Raw genomic sequence first — 13,746 nt, 5'->3', positions numbered from 1 at the left:
GGCTGATTTTTTGATTTATTGTAGAGATGAGGTCTCGCTGCCCAGGCGGGTCTCGAACCCACAGGCTCAGGCAATCCACTCACCTCAGCCTCCCAAAGGCACGGGATTACAGGCTGAGCCACCGAGCCCGGTTTATTTCCTTTTATTTTTGATGCTTACTCTCTTCTGGTGACAAACATATTTTACCTTTATAGTGCATCTCCTGTTCTCTTCTCTATTTTGTTAGTATGGGGGAGGGGAAGGGAGGGAGAGAGAGAGGGACAGGGTAGAGAGAGAAGAGGAGCTAGGTAGTACTAGGCAGGCAGGTGAACTCATTTTCAAAGGATGCTTGCAAATAATTGAATGCAATCTCTGCTTCGCAACTTTGAATTACCCTATGCTTAAAAGAACTGTTTGAGTAATTTTGAAGAGAGTTGATTTGGTCAACCTATTTCTAAGATTCATATACTGAGATGCTTTTATCCTATCTTAAAAGAAATAAAATGGAATATTTTCAACAGACATGTTGGCTGACAGTCAGGAGATTCTAAACAAGTATCATGATTAGAAATCTGAACCCTCAACTTCAATTACAACATATGATCGATTTGCAAGATTACTGAAGGCAAATGTCTGACCAGACAGTCAACCGCTGTTTTAAATTAAATTTCACAAATGAAATCCAGTTGTTGAGAGCACACCTGCATATATAATATAGATGTGAACCGTTTGCCTCCAGATTATAATTTTGAGGATTTCTTAGGTGGGTTGTAAGGGAATTCCCTTATGAATAAATTTTGTGGTATGGGGTGGGGGGCAGAGACAGAGAGAGAGAGAGAGAAAGACAGGGAGAGTCTCAATTTTTATGCTGAACGGAGATGCTACTTCAGATAACACACTTTTTCATCTCATGTAAAATGGAAGTTTTTTAAAACTAATTTTTAGAATAGTGCTTTAACCTGCTTGTGCTGCTATAACAAAAAAAACCCCAAAATTTGTTTATCACAGTTCTAGAGACTGGGAAGTCCAAGATCACAGTGTGGCCAAGTTTGTTGTCTGGGGAGGGTTGCTCTCTGCTTCTGAAATGATTCCTCCCCTGCGTTCTCACATGGCAGAAGGCAGAAGGGCAAGAGAGCCAAATGCTCTGTGAAGCTTTTTTTATAGGGGCTTGAATCCCACTCCTGAGGGAGGATTCATGACCTAATCACCTCTTAAAGGACCCACCTCTTAATGCTATATCATTGGCAGTGCCTGAATTTTAAGGGGACACATTCAAACCACATCTAATAGTTTTAAGTTAACAGCAACATTGAGAATAACATAGTTATTTCCCATATGACTCCAGCCTTCACACATTAGTGTTTGTTACAATTAATGAACCTACATTGACATGTCATTATCACCCAAAGTCAGTAGTTTACCTTAGGGTTCACTCTTGGTTTTGTATGTTCTATGGCTTTAGACAAACATAATGACATGGATCCATCATGATAGAATCATACAGACTGTTTTTACTGCCCTAAAAATCCCCTGAGCTCTGTTAATCCTTCACTCCTCCTAACCCTGACAACCACTGATTCTTTTTACAACTTCAGTTTTACTTTTTCCAGAATATCATACAGTTGGAATTATGTAGCATGTAGTCTTTCCAGATTGGGCTTCTTTTCCCTAGTGATATACATTTTAGTTCCTCCTATGTCTTTTCATGGCTTGATAGCTCATAATTTTCATCATCTGAATGAACCTCAGTTTATCCATTCACCTATTAAAGTGACATGCTGGTTGCTTTCACATTTTGACAATTATGAATCAACATCCATGTACAGATTTTTTAGGAGTATATAAGTTTTCAATTCCTTTAGGTAGAAACCAAGGAGCGCAGTCATCAAATCATATGCCAAGAGTATATTTAGTTTTGTAAGAAACTGCCAAATGGCCTTCCAGAGTGGCTGTACTGTTTTGCATTCCAACCAGCAATGAATGGGCGTTCCTATTGCTCCATTCCTTGCCAAAATTGGTATTAATGTTCTGGATTTGGGCCATTCTAATAGATGTGCACAATGGAAGTTTTGACTTTTTTTTTTTTCAGACTTATCTCTTCAGGTTACATACCTCTTATTGTATCTATGAGATACCAGATTAGTTTGAAAAGGGCAATATTTGAGAAGATATATAAGGCAAGCAAGTTATTTTAAAAATTGCCATCCTAAGTTATCTAAGCCTAAAAGAATGAGTTTTCATGAGAAAAATGCTATTACACCAAAGGAAATAATCTCATTTTTTTCATATTACATAACAGAGCTAAGAACAGTGGCATAAAAGTTACCTGAAGTTCTATGCCTAGATATTTAGCCTAATGTGCAAGCAAGGAAGTCTTATTCCTCGGGAAAGTAATAATTCTTTGTTGATTTTGGACTTTTGCATGGAAAAAAAAATTATTCTAAACTTCTGAAGGCTCCAGAGTGGCTCTAAGAATTCGATTGGCTTGCCTTAGTCATTCACAATGTATACATTGTCAGGGACTACTTTTTGATCTATCTATTATCTCTATGTATTATATTTGTCTATCACATCTATCCATCACATCTATTCATCATATCTATCTAACATCTCTATTCTATCCATCTATCTATCTAATCTAAATCTATTTGTCCATCTATCTTTCTCGGTGAGAAGTGTCTGATATGTTCTACTGAGTAACGATTAAGACCTAGTCTCTTGAGACAGATTACTCAGGTTCACATCCTGACTGCACTTTATTAGCTAGTGGCCTTGAGAAAGCTGCTTTATGTCTGTTTTCCTCAGTTTCCATAACTATGAGATTGGGACAATACCCACTGCATAGATTTCTTATATGAATTAGTTAATATTTGTAAAGCATTAAGAGGCTCTGGACTAATGTAAGGACTATATGTACTTGATAAGTAAAACACATAAATTAAGTTGTCAATAGTCAAATAAAATGGGCCAGTTTTCTTATAGCACAAATATGAGCGTTATTAGTCCACAATAGTTAATTTTGTTAGATAAGCACGAAAGTGGAGCTGTCTCAAGACTTATTTTACCACCTCTATTCATATTTAAAGTAGGACTTTGAAGAGACAGCACAGATTCACTGGAGTTTGGTTTGTCTGCACCTATTTTCGTTTGGAATAGCCCCAAAGTTACATCCTAGACAGGAACCACATAGCTGCACTAAATGGACTCCAGTGTTTGAAACAGGCACAGGATCTGGGACATTCCGGTTACTTCCAGAACTGGTGACTGATTCGTTGCTATGGCACTCTTTCCCGGTTTATGCTGAAAAAGCAGACACATTATTTCTTCGTTATAGTCACCAGACGTTGGCTTTGCAGCAACGTCTCTTGGGGACTCATCAGGGCTACCAAGTAAAGGAGGCAATTTTTTTTTCTGATCATTTCAATTGTTGACATTTACTCTACTAGTATTTCTATGTTCACTAGTACAAGTCAAAGACAGCCTCACCAAAAAAATACCTCTTTATGGTTAAAATATTTTATTAACTGGAGAGGGAAGAGTGTTATTCTGTATCTTTGTGCCAGGCTATTTTTTGTGTTTATTTTCATTTTAATTTTTTCTGGTTGTTTGCCTGTAGCAATTTAAGATGAGGTTAGCCTGGAGTGGTTGTTGCAGCAGTAAAGGAATTTTTTTATTGAATGCCCATTTTGCTATTACTAATACAACATTAATGTCTTTACTAAATCACAGAACACCAAGTAGAAACTGATGCAGAATGTGTTTATAGATAGTCAGCAATTAGTAGTGGCCAATGGTTTCTTTTATGAAATAACAAAATCTAGGTGATTTTTAAAAACTCAGTGCTTAGCCAGGCCTGGTGGCTCAGCCTGTAATCCTGCGCCTTGGGAGGCTGAGGTGAGTGAATTGTCTGAGCCTGTGGGCTCGAGACCCGCCTGGGCAACTTGGTGAGACCTCATCTTACAAGAAATAAAAAAATGAGCCGGGTGTGGTAGCACGCTCCTGTAGTTCCAGCTACTTGGAAGGCTGAGGTGGAAGGATCGCCGGAGCCCAGTAGGTTGAGGCTGCAGTGGCCGGGAGTGGCCACTGCACTCCAGTCTGGGCAAGAGAGTGAGACTCCAACTGAAAAAAAAAAAAAAAAACAACTCAGTGCTTTTTAACCAAAATATGTAATATTGTGTAAATTTTTGTTCTTAGCAGATATTATGTGCATAATATACCTTCTTTGTAACCTATCCTGACTCTAGTATAACCTGGAAAATAAAACAGGCTTTTCCTATACTTTGTATAGAAAATGCATAGCTTTGTAAATGACAACCATGGTATCAAAGATCCCAAAATGCAGTCACACTTACTGCCTAATTATATAATTAGATTTTATGTTTTTTTAATAGAAATAGAATGATGAGCATAATTTAAGTAGACACATTTATTTTTTTGAAATATTTATTTGAAAGTATTATTTAATGTGTTTAAAAGTTGCTGTTTATTATAGTCTTACTACAGACCTAATTGCACTTCACCTTCACAGCAATATAATACGACAGGGATTATCTTCATGATAGGTAGGAAACAGGGGTTTTTGTAGTGAAATGACAGGGCCACCTAGTTAACAAATTGCTGCGTCAGGATAACCCCACGACTAGATGATGTTCTTAAACCATGCTCTAAGCCATTACGTTGCATTAGTGTCCAACTGATTCTCTGAAAATCTGTATTTATCATTATCTTCATCATGATCGCCACCATTACCAGTATTCAGTTCATGTAAGAAATAATATATCAAGGCCAGGTGCAGTGTCTTAAGCCTGTAGTACCAGCACTGGGAGGCCGAGGCAAGAAGATTGCCTGAGTCCGTGGTTTCGAGACCAGCCTGAGCAATTTGACAAGACCTCGTCTCTACAATAATTCAAAAAATTAGCTGGGCTTGGTGGAACACGCCTGTAGTTCCAGCTTCTTGGAAGACTGAGGTGGAAGGATTGCCTGAGCCCAGCAGGTCAAGGTGTGATGGCCATGAGTATGTCACTGCACTCCAGCCTGGGCGACAGAGACTCCAACTCAAAAAAATAAAAAAAATAAAATGCATTATTTAAGGAAAAATAGCTGGGCTCGGTGGCTCAGCCTGTAATCCTGCACCTTTGGGAGGCTGAGGTGAGTGGATTGCCTGAGCCCGCGGGTTCGAGACCCACCTGGGCAACTTGGCGAGACCTCATCTCTACAATAAATCAAAAATTAGCGGGGCGTGGTAGCACGTGCCTGTCGTTCCAGCTACTTGGAAGGCTGAGGCGGAAGCATCGCCGGAGCCCAGCACGTCAAGGCTGCGGTGGCCAGGAGCGGCCATTGCACTCCAGTCTGGGTGACAGAGTGATACTCCCACTCAAGAAAAAGAAAAAATAAATAGAACATCTTAGCCAACTTTTAATTACTTGTGGTAAAAAAGAGAAAAATAAGTTAGGGAAAATTGAAACAGATATACAATTCTCGCTTTTCAATTTTAAGCAACATTAGAACAATTCCACTATAATAAAAATTTTCTTTATAATACAGAAGAAAAACAAAAATGTTGATAAACTTAAGATAATATTAGATAACACAAAATTCCAATATTGCAGTGTTTTAAAATGTATCTATATTTTGTAAGAAGCCTATTTGATCTTCTTATTCTAACAAATCTTTTATCTCAAAAGTAATAGTGTGTGCTATCACTTGAATGTGATTCTCAGAGTTCATGACTCTGGACTACAATACCAGCTGATGATATTATAGTTATTCTCTCGCATTACAGTCTCTATGTCTCATCTTTATTATGGGAAAGTTGAAAATTAGTGCAGTGCCATATCTAGGAACCCTTCCTCAATGCCAAACTTAAACATTTATTAGCAACTTAATGTGATTTAAGGCATTTCAGAAATGTCTTATGCTCAAGGAATGCTCCTTTTTTTGCCTAGCACACTGGCTGAAATCCTTGCATTAGAGAAGCATTTTTTCACAGCTTAAAGACCTCAACATTCAGGAATTATTTACTAAAACTAAAATTTCCACAATAGGGATAATTATGCTATGATTATATTACATTATATCATATTATATTATGTTATAACCATATATGATGATATAATTTATTGTCCATACTTGGATATATTTCCAGGATATACCTAATTAGAAGTAAGGATAATCAGAGCCACTCTAAGCAAACTGGAAAATATAGTCTCTCCCACTGTAAGTAACTGTTAGTTAACTTCTGCTTTAAAATTAGATGAAAGTTAATTTGGAGATAAGACTCAGTCTAAGCATGATTGTAATACAGAAGTACTATGCAGTGGAAAAATACATAAATTTCAAATATTATATAATTTTGTGAATGACTAATTAATACCAAGCTTGTCAGTAAAGTTGAATCTACATAATTTGACTTTCATCTTTAGGAACAGATTAGATAGTATCTTCAAATTTCTACTCCCCTGACTCCCTAAAACAAGACTGAAAAACTTAAAATATAAGATGATGTGCTTGGAGGCACTGGAAAGCCACCAAGAAAGTGAAGAGTTATCAGGGAATTTAGGGAAGAATGAAGTCCAAGAGTGATTAGTCCAGTCTCAGGAGTCACAACCCATGGAGGGGTTAACCAATGCTAGAGGGAGTGGCTTAGAGATGAACAGTGCATTGATGACCTTGTAGAACCCAAGGGACCTCAAAATAAGCCAGGGACCTAGAATGTGGACCTAGTGAAGCTCTCTTAATTCTAATTGGAAACCTAAAGCGCTAGCACATCGTAAGTGTAAGAGAAAACCAGAAGTAGAACAGCCCTCACAGGACTCAATCTGAATCATTTTAATACCTGAAATTAGATTGAAGTGAACATGAACTTTTATGGTACACTTGACAAAATCAAATGTAATTCCTCTCTGAGAAGGTTACAGTCCCAGTGTTAAACTACCTCCATAAACAATTTTGCCAATATGATATCCAGCATACAATAAGAAATAACCAGGTAAACAGGAAGACATGGCAACATGAACAAAAAATAGCAAAAAATAGTACACAATAATGAACTATTAAACTGCAGCACTGCTGCATTAAGACAACCATTAAAAGACTTGTAAAAGACAGCAACTTGAATGGACTTAGAGGTGATAATACTGAGTGATCTATCACGGAAACAAAGAACCAAATATCACATGTTCTCACTCATAAGTGGACCTTGAACAACTATCATAATACTTTAAGAAAGGGATTGGCAGTAGCGGGAAACTTCCAGGGGAGGGAGGAGGCACATCTTATCAACAAGGGTACCTGCATAATGAACATTTGCATACCCCACATCTTTAAAATTAAAAATTAAAATAAAATAAAAACAAAAACAAACAAAAAACAAGCAGTACCAAAACAAGACAAAAGAGGGAAGGAAGAATATCCAGAACAAGTGGAATAAATAGAAAACGTTCACAAAATGGTAGCTTGTAACCCAAATATGTCAGTGATGGTATGAAATGCAAATAGACTAAATGATCCAGTTGAAAGGCAAGTGCAATAAATGTTTAAAGTGATGGATATGCCTATTACCTTGAGTTGATCATTATACAATATATACATGCATCGAATCATAAACATGTATGATTTTGTGTTGATAACAAATAAAATAAAACTGTTTTAAAAAGCAAAAATAAAGATTGTCAGTTTGGCTCAACAGACCAAAACACAAGAATATGATGTTTAACAGAGATACATTCTAACTATAAGAATAAAGACAAAATTAAAAATAAAAGGGTAATAAATTGAAAATAAAATAGCAATAATGATAATAATTAAAAAAGAATAATGGGCAGGATGCACTATGCAAGCACCACACTGAAGAAAGCGGAATTTACAGCAAACATTATTGCTAAGGAAGTACATTTTCTATTAATAAGAGGTTGAATTCCTCAGGAGGAAACCACAAAAATGACTTTCTACTTAACATTAGTGCTTGCATACCTCTTCCACGTTTGCAAGAATGAGTAAAACTAACATTTAAGTCCTCAAGATGGCCAAACACAATACTAAGCACTTTCTACACACTAGCTCATTGAATTCTCACAACCACCCCATGATGCATTCTTGATTTTTATCCTCATTGTACAAATGAGAAGACTGAGTCATGGAGAGGTTGCTAACTCACGAAAAAAGAGAGTAATGTGTGATTACCAGAAGAAAGGTGAGGGGAGGGAGCAGTGAAGGGGAAAGAATGAATATAAAATCGGTTGTTAACACTGAACTCTATACTTTAGTGAGTAAGCAGTAGAGCTGGGATTAAACTCAAGGAGTCTAGTCTGTGAGTTACAAGAATAAATATTTGAGTAGAAAGAGCTTACATGGACAATAACTTGTGGCTTTCTCTCTGGGGCACATTTCCAACCAGATTACCATGGATGAGATAGGGCCTAAGATAATCCTTTCCCTCTGCTTCAGAAATGATTCTAGATTTTTGCTACACTACCCTCCTTACTTTTCTTGTCTCAGTCCTTTTGCACATGCTGTTCCCTCTGCCTGAAATGCTCTTCCCCACTTATCAGCTCTTTTATCACTGTAGGCTTTTTATCAAAACCTCCCTTTCAAGGAAAGTCTTCCCCCTCTATGCCCACTAAAATCGTATATCTCTGCCTCAGAAATTCCTCTCTTCCTCTTGATTTTATTTTTCTCTCGACATTACCTCAAATACATGAAAACTTTACTTATCATGCCTGTTGTGTGTCTGCCTCTCTAGATAGCCAGTTCCACAGGAGCAGTGACTTTTAAATTTTCTTCACACCTAGGACAGTAGCTGCCCTTAGTAAGTGTTCAGTAAATATTAGTCAAATGAATGAATGCAAGAGCCTAAAACACATAACTCATTTTCCTGGGTTTGAAGCCCAGAAATGGGAATCCATTCCCCAGATTGTTGTTTCGTGTTCACATGCATTTTTGGGAGTTTTGCTGAATTTATCTGAGCTTCACTTTCTTCAAGTGTAAACTGGGGCCAATAGTAATAGTAACAAAAATTAATAACAGTAAATCATAGAGGGGGACTATCTTACAGGATAATTCTGAGGGTTTGTAGAAGACGATGGATGATCACTAAGTTGTCTACTGTGTCAGCTATTGTGATCTGAGAGATGGAAGGAAAGGAAGAATGAGCAGGGTTTCAGGTTTCCTTGAGTAACAGAATGATCAGTTGGTTGCTTTTGGCATTCTAGTCTAGATTAAAAAAATTGTGAACCGGGCTCGGTGGCTCAGCCTGTAATCCCGTGCCTTTGGGAGGCTGAGGTGAGTGGATTGCCTGAGCCCATGAGTTCGAGACCTGCCTGGGCAGCGAGACCTCATCTCTACAATAAATCAAAAAATCAGCTGGGTGTGGTAGCGCATGCCTGTAATTCTGGCTACTTGGAAGGCTGAGGCGGATGGATCACCAGAGCCCAGCAGGTCGAGGCTGCGGTAGTCGGGAGCGGCCACTGCACTCCAGTCTGGGTGACAGAGTGAGAAGACTCCAACTCAAAAAAAAAAAAAAATTGTGGCTCTTCTGCTAAGCAAAAATTGACTTCCTTTTGCCTTTCAAAATACCAGTCAGTAGATTTTATAGGAAGAAGGAAAAAAGAAAGTAGAAGAGAGGTTGGGTATCTTGAACTATAAATATAGAATGTATAGTTGTATGTGCACGTGTATGTGTGTGTGTATATGTGTGTGTGTATGTGTGTGTGTGTGTATGTACGTATGTGATTGCATGTACAATATTGTTTAAGGGTGATGGTGATTCAGTCATTGTGATATTTGTTGAATGTGTTCCATTATAGGATATTTGGTGCTATTTCATTTGCATATCTGATGTCAAATGAACATGTAATTCCTAGGTGTAGGATAATTGTTACTACAAAATAGTTCATGAGAAAAATTTCTTGACAGTGTTAAGCAGCAGTATGGAAAGTACTCAAGAGACAAGTGTATTTTTTTAAAAAATAGAATAACTTCTAACTAAATTAACTATAATGAGTATGCGAGCAACAACCTTGATGTATTCATTTGGACATTTTCCACATCCCAAGTGATTAGTCTAATACCAATTAGAGCATCACAGATTGCTATTATCTTCTTGCATTATTATTTTTGGGAATTAATTCTGTTTCAAAAATCAGACCTTTTCCAAATGAGAATAAATTTAAATATCTGAGATGAAAATGTGAAGCTGAATGTCAGGACCCATGTATGTCTATAATTTCAAATTCTAAAACCACAGAATTATGGGAATAATCCTAGAAAAATTAAAACTGGAGGAACTGACCTTTTGGGTCACCTAACCATTCCCATGGCTATTTATGGAGAATCCAAGTCATAGCACTTGTTTTTTTTTTCTTCTGAAGCTACTTAGCACTTTCTCCCTCATTTTCATTCATTCATTCACTCACTCACTTGTTCATTTATCTACCTATCCATCCTTCCATTGTTCCAGTTTTTCGTTTAATACATAATAGGCATAATTTATGTACCTGAAATGCTGCTTAGCACTGAGAAAACAAAAATTTCTCCAGAACCTCATATTTTAGTGAAAGAAACAAACAGGCTAATAAATAATCATAATATGATGAAACATGACAAAATACTGACTGAATGAATCATGAAGTGGTAACATTTCTTCTGGGTTTTGAAACAAGCGTATTTCAGGGAAAACTAAAATGAACATAAAGGTAAGGAGACGCGAATGGACTTATCAAGTCCCAGGAGTAGTAAATAATTCAACATGGGTAGAGCTGAGCTTATGTGTTCTGTGAAGAGTCTGGGAAGAAGGGGAGACAAAGCTGGGTGGTGAAGGACCTTATCAATCATAGGCAAGACTTTAGATTGTCTGTAATAAGACACAATTATAGGTTTTCTTTTCAGGAGGATAGTGGCAAAGAAAAGGGGGAGCTGCAAGAGATAAGGTAAATCAGAGAGGAAAATCAGGAAGTTACTGCAATTGTAAAAACCAGATGGAAGAAAGACCTTGATTAAGAAAGCAGTAGTGAGACAGAGAGTAGGAGGTGGATTAGAAAGATGACTCGAGACTGATTTGAGATAAAACTTAAAGAAACATGTTAAGCCATTCTTGAAAATATTCACTGGGAATACATGAAATAAAAGACCATTCCTTGAAAGAGTTTCCATGCTTTTGAGCAACGTAAAGAAAATGAAAGACTGGGAATGTAGAAGAGGTATATTTCTTCGCCTCCCCTTGCTTTTTCAAAAGAATATGAAACTCTTCTGCATTTTCTTGAGCATCAATCTTCATCTTAGGCCACATATGTCCACTGCAAGACACAACACTGAACTGCTTCATGATTGTTTGTTGGCTCTGATACAGCTGAATAAAGTCAACTAGACTCAGTGACCAAAACACAAGTTTTGCCCTTTCTCACACCATAGTTTTAATCTTACATTTCTTGGTTTGGTAGGGAGAGGCCAAAGTTAGCAATGATGGGGGGAAAAGAGTATTCTTATTGCTCAAAAACATAAAATGTTGGCAAAATTGGAAAATATATTTTTCTGTTATTATGTGATTAGTCTTTTTTTGCTGTTAGTTTGATCTAATGAACTCTCGGGTTTATGTAGGAAATGCTTAACGTTATTTTCGATTTATACTATCTCTGTCCAAGTCTAAATTACTAGCTCCTTCATAGGAATTATTATTATGTGTTATTGTTATTTGTGGTTTTTCAATCATTAAATCATTATTCAAGCATTTGAAATTAAAACAATACATTTTGATCTCTCTGGTGTACTTTGGGAAAGAGGTTGTTAAAAAAACTTCTTAACATCTACATAAGATATCATACATTACAACCAAAATATGCCAAGAATCCCATTCAGACTGTGACTTAGCATTACACAATTGATAATGAGTAGAGAGTAACAAAGTTGGCTTGAAAAATTAATGCCCCTGGGTGACTACACCCACACATTGGTTAAATGACTTGGTTCTACTTACCAGCCTTGAAGTGTGAGTGATTCAAATTCATGCCTCAGCAAGTTATACATTCCTGTAGGCACAGATGTTCAGGAAAGTCTATGAATAGTTAAGAGCACAAATTTTAAATCTGAAATTTAATTAAATATTAACTGAAAAAATAACATTGTTTCACTCAGTTTTACGCTTTTACATTAAAATGATTCTCTGTTGATTTCTATACTTTCTCCTTTGTTTTTAAATGGTTTTTTAAAAAAGTTTGCAAAGAGTGCTTCTCAAATATTCATGTGAAATGTTTACTATTCTTGTTTTGATCTCTCATGAAAATGATTGATTTATGTTCCATTTATGGGTATGAGTCTTTGAAATGAAAAACAATGTACTGAGTTTATAATCCTTATGATAGATACAAAACTATCCCCATTGTAACCTTTTTTTAAAGGTAAAAAAAGTTATTGTGGAAGATGGTGATGACATAGATGGATTTGTGAGACTCTCCAAACATGAGTTCCCAAAAAGATTCTTACTTTTCTTCCCGCAGCCCCCTGCCCACTGCCAGCTGCACTGGTATGAGGCGTGGGTACCTTCGGTCCCATGCAAGGCCAGATATTTCCTCTTTCATGCCTCCTTTTGTTCCAGGGACAAAACCTACATCCCACTGCCCAGACAGAGTGTAAAGCAGTGGGAAATAGGTTCCATTGTGCCCATACACCAGTTGGTGGATGCTGGAATCAGCAGATAGATTCAGAATCACAGCTTCCCCCTCAATTAAACCTCAAAACTGCAAAAAGTACAACCCGCAGCCCACACTCCAACCTCAAAAGTGAACAAAGCCAGAAGATCCTTATAAGGAAGAATAGGAGATTGCACAAGCAAAACAAAAGCAACTCCACCTTTCCTGAAAAACAGAATTAAAGAAGGGAGGGAAAGGGGAGAGAGAGAAAAATCTACACAAATGAAGAAAAACCAAAAGAAGAATATGGGTCTCTCCCACACCCCTGGGAGGGCAGACACTGAGAAAACTGACTTTGGAATGCAAACAATGAAGAGCCCCCAAAATGACTGGTCTCAAACTACAAACTTAGATATCAAGACATTAATGGAGAGATGAAAAAGAATTGAGGAGAGACAAGAAGAAACTAGGAAGGAGCTGATATCTGAGATAACAGTAATAAAGAATACTGTGAATGAAATAAATAACAAACTGATAAGCATGGAAAGCAGAATTACCCAAGCAGAAGAAAGAATCTCAGAGCTTGAGAACAAAAATATGAAACTAACCCAAACTCTTAAAAACACAGAAAACAAGCTCAAAAAAACAGAACAAAACCTTCAAGAGATAAGCGGTTACTTCAAAAGACTGAACCTGAGTAAATGGCCTTCCTGAGGCAGAAAGAGAGACAGAGACCACACTGAACCAACCTTTCCATGAGATCATTCAAGAAAACTTCCCTTATCTAATCAATGATGCAAAAATTCACACACAAGAGATTCAGAGAACCCCTGCAAGACAACAAGTGAGAAGACCAACACCTAGACACATAATAATTCACCTAAACAAAGTAGGCATAAAAGGAAAAATCCTAAAGGCAGCAGGAAAAAAGGCCAGATCACCTACCATGGAAAACCAATTAGAAGAGCAGCAGGTTTTTCTACAGAAACCCTGCAGGCTAGGAGAGCTTGGAGCCCTATCTTCAAAATCCTAAAAGATAGACAATTTCAACCAGGAATAACCTACCCAGCCAGGTTAAGCTTCATCAGTGAGGGAGAATTAAAATCTTTCCCAGTTATCCAATCCCTAAGAACTTACACTGCCACCA

General features: G+C 37.2%; 1 protein-coding gene across 1 annotated transcript in view; it reads left to right on the top strand.

Moving 5' to 3' along the window:
• LOC103271845 (protein FAM19A2) overlaps positions 1–7,099 on the top strand; it is a 132,189-nt gene extending 125,090 nt beyond the window's left edge. The window contains exon 4 of the mRNA XM_008069343.2: positions 7,072–7,099. Coding sequence (XP_008067534.2) covers positions 7,072–7,079 — 8 coding nt within the window. The 3' untranslated portion in view covers positions 7,080–7,099. The remainder of the gene's footprint in view (positions 1–7,071) is intronic.
• Positions 7,100–13,746: the final 6,647 nt, after the last annotated feature.

The sequence above is a fragment of the Carlito syrichta genome, unplaced genomic scaffold (genome assembly GCF_000164805.1).
Source record: "Carlito syrichta isolate Samal-C Ts95f unplaced genomic scaffold, Tarsius_syrichta-2.0.1 Scaffold311940, whole genome shotgun sequence".
Taxonomy (NCBI): Eukaryota; Metazoa; Chordata; class Mammalia; order Primates; family Tarsiidae; genus Carlito; species Carlito syrichta.
This window is presented reverse-complemented; position numbering and strand designations above follow the sequence as displayed.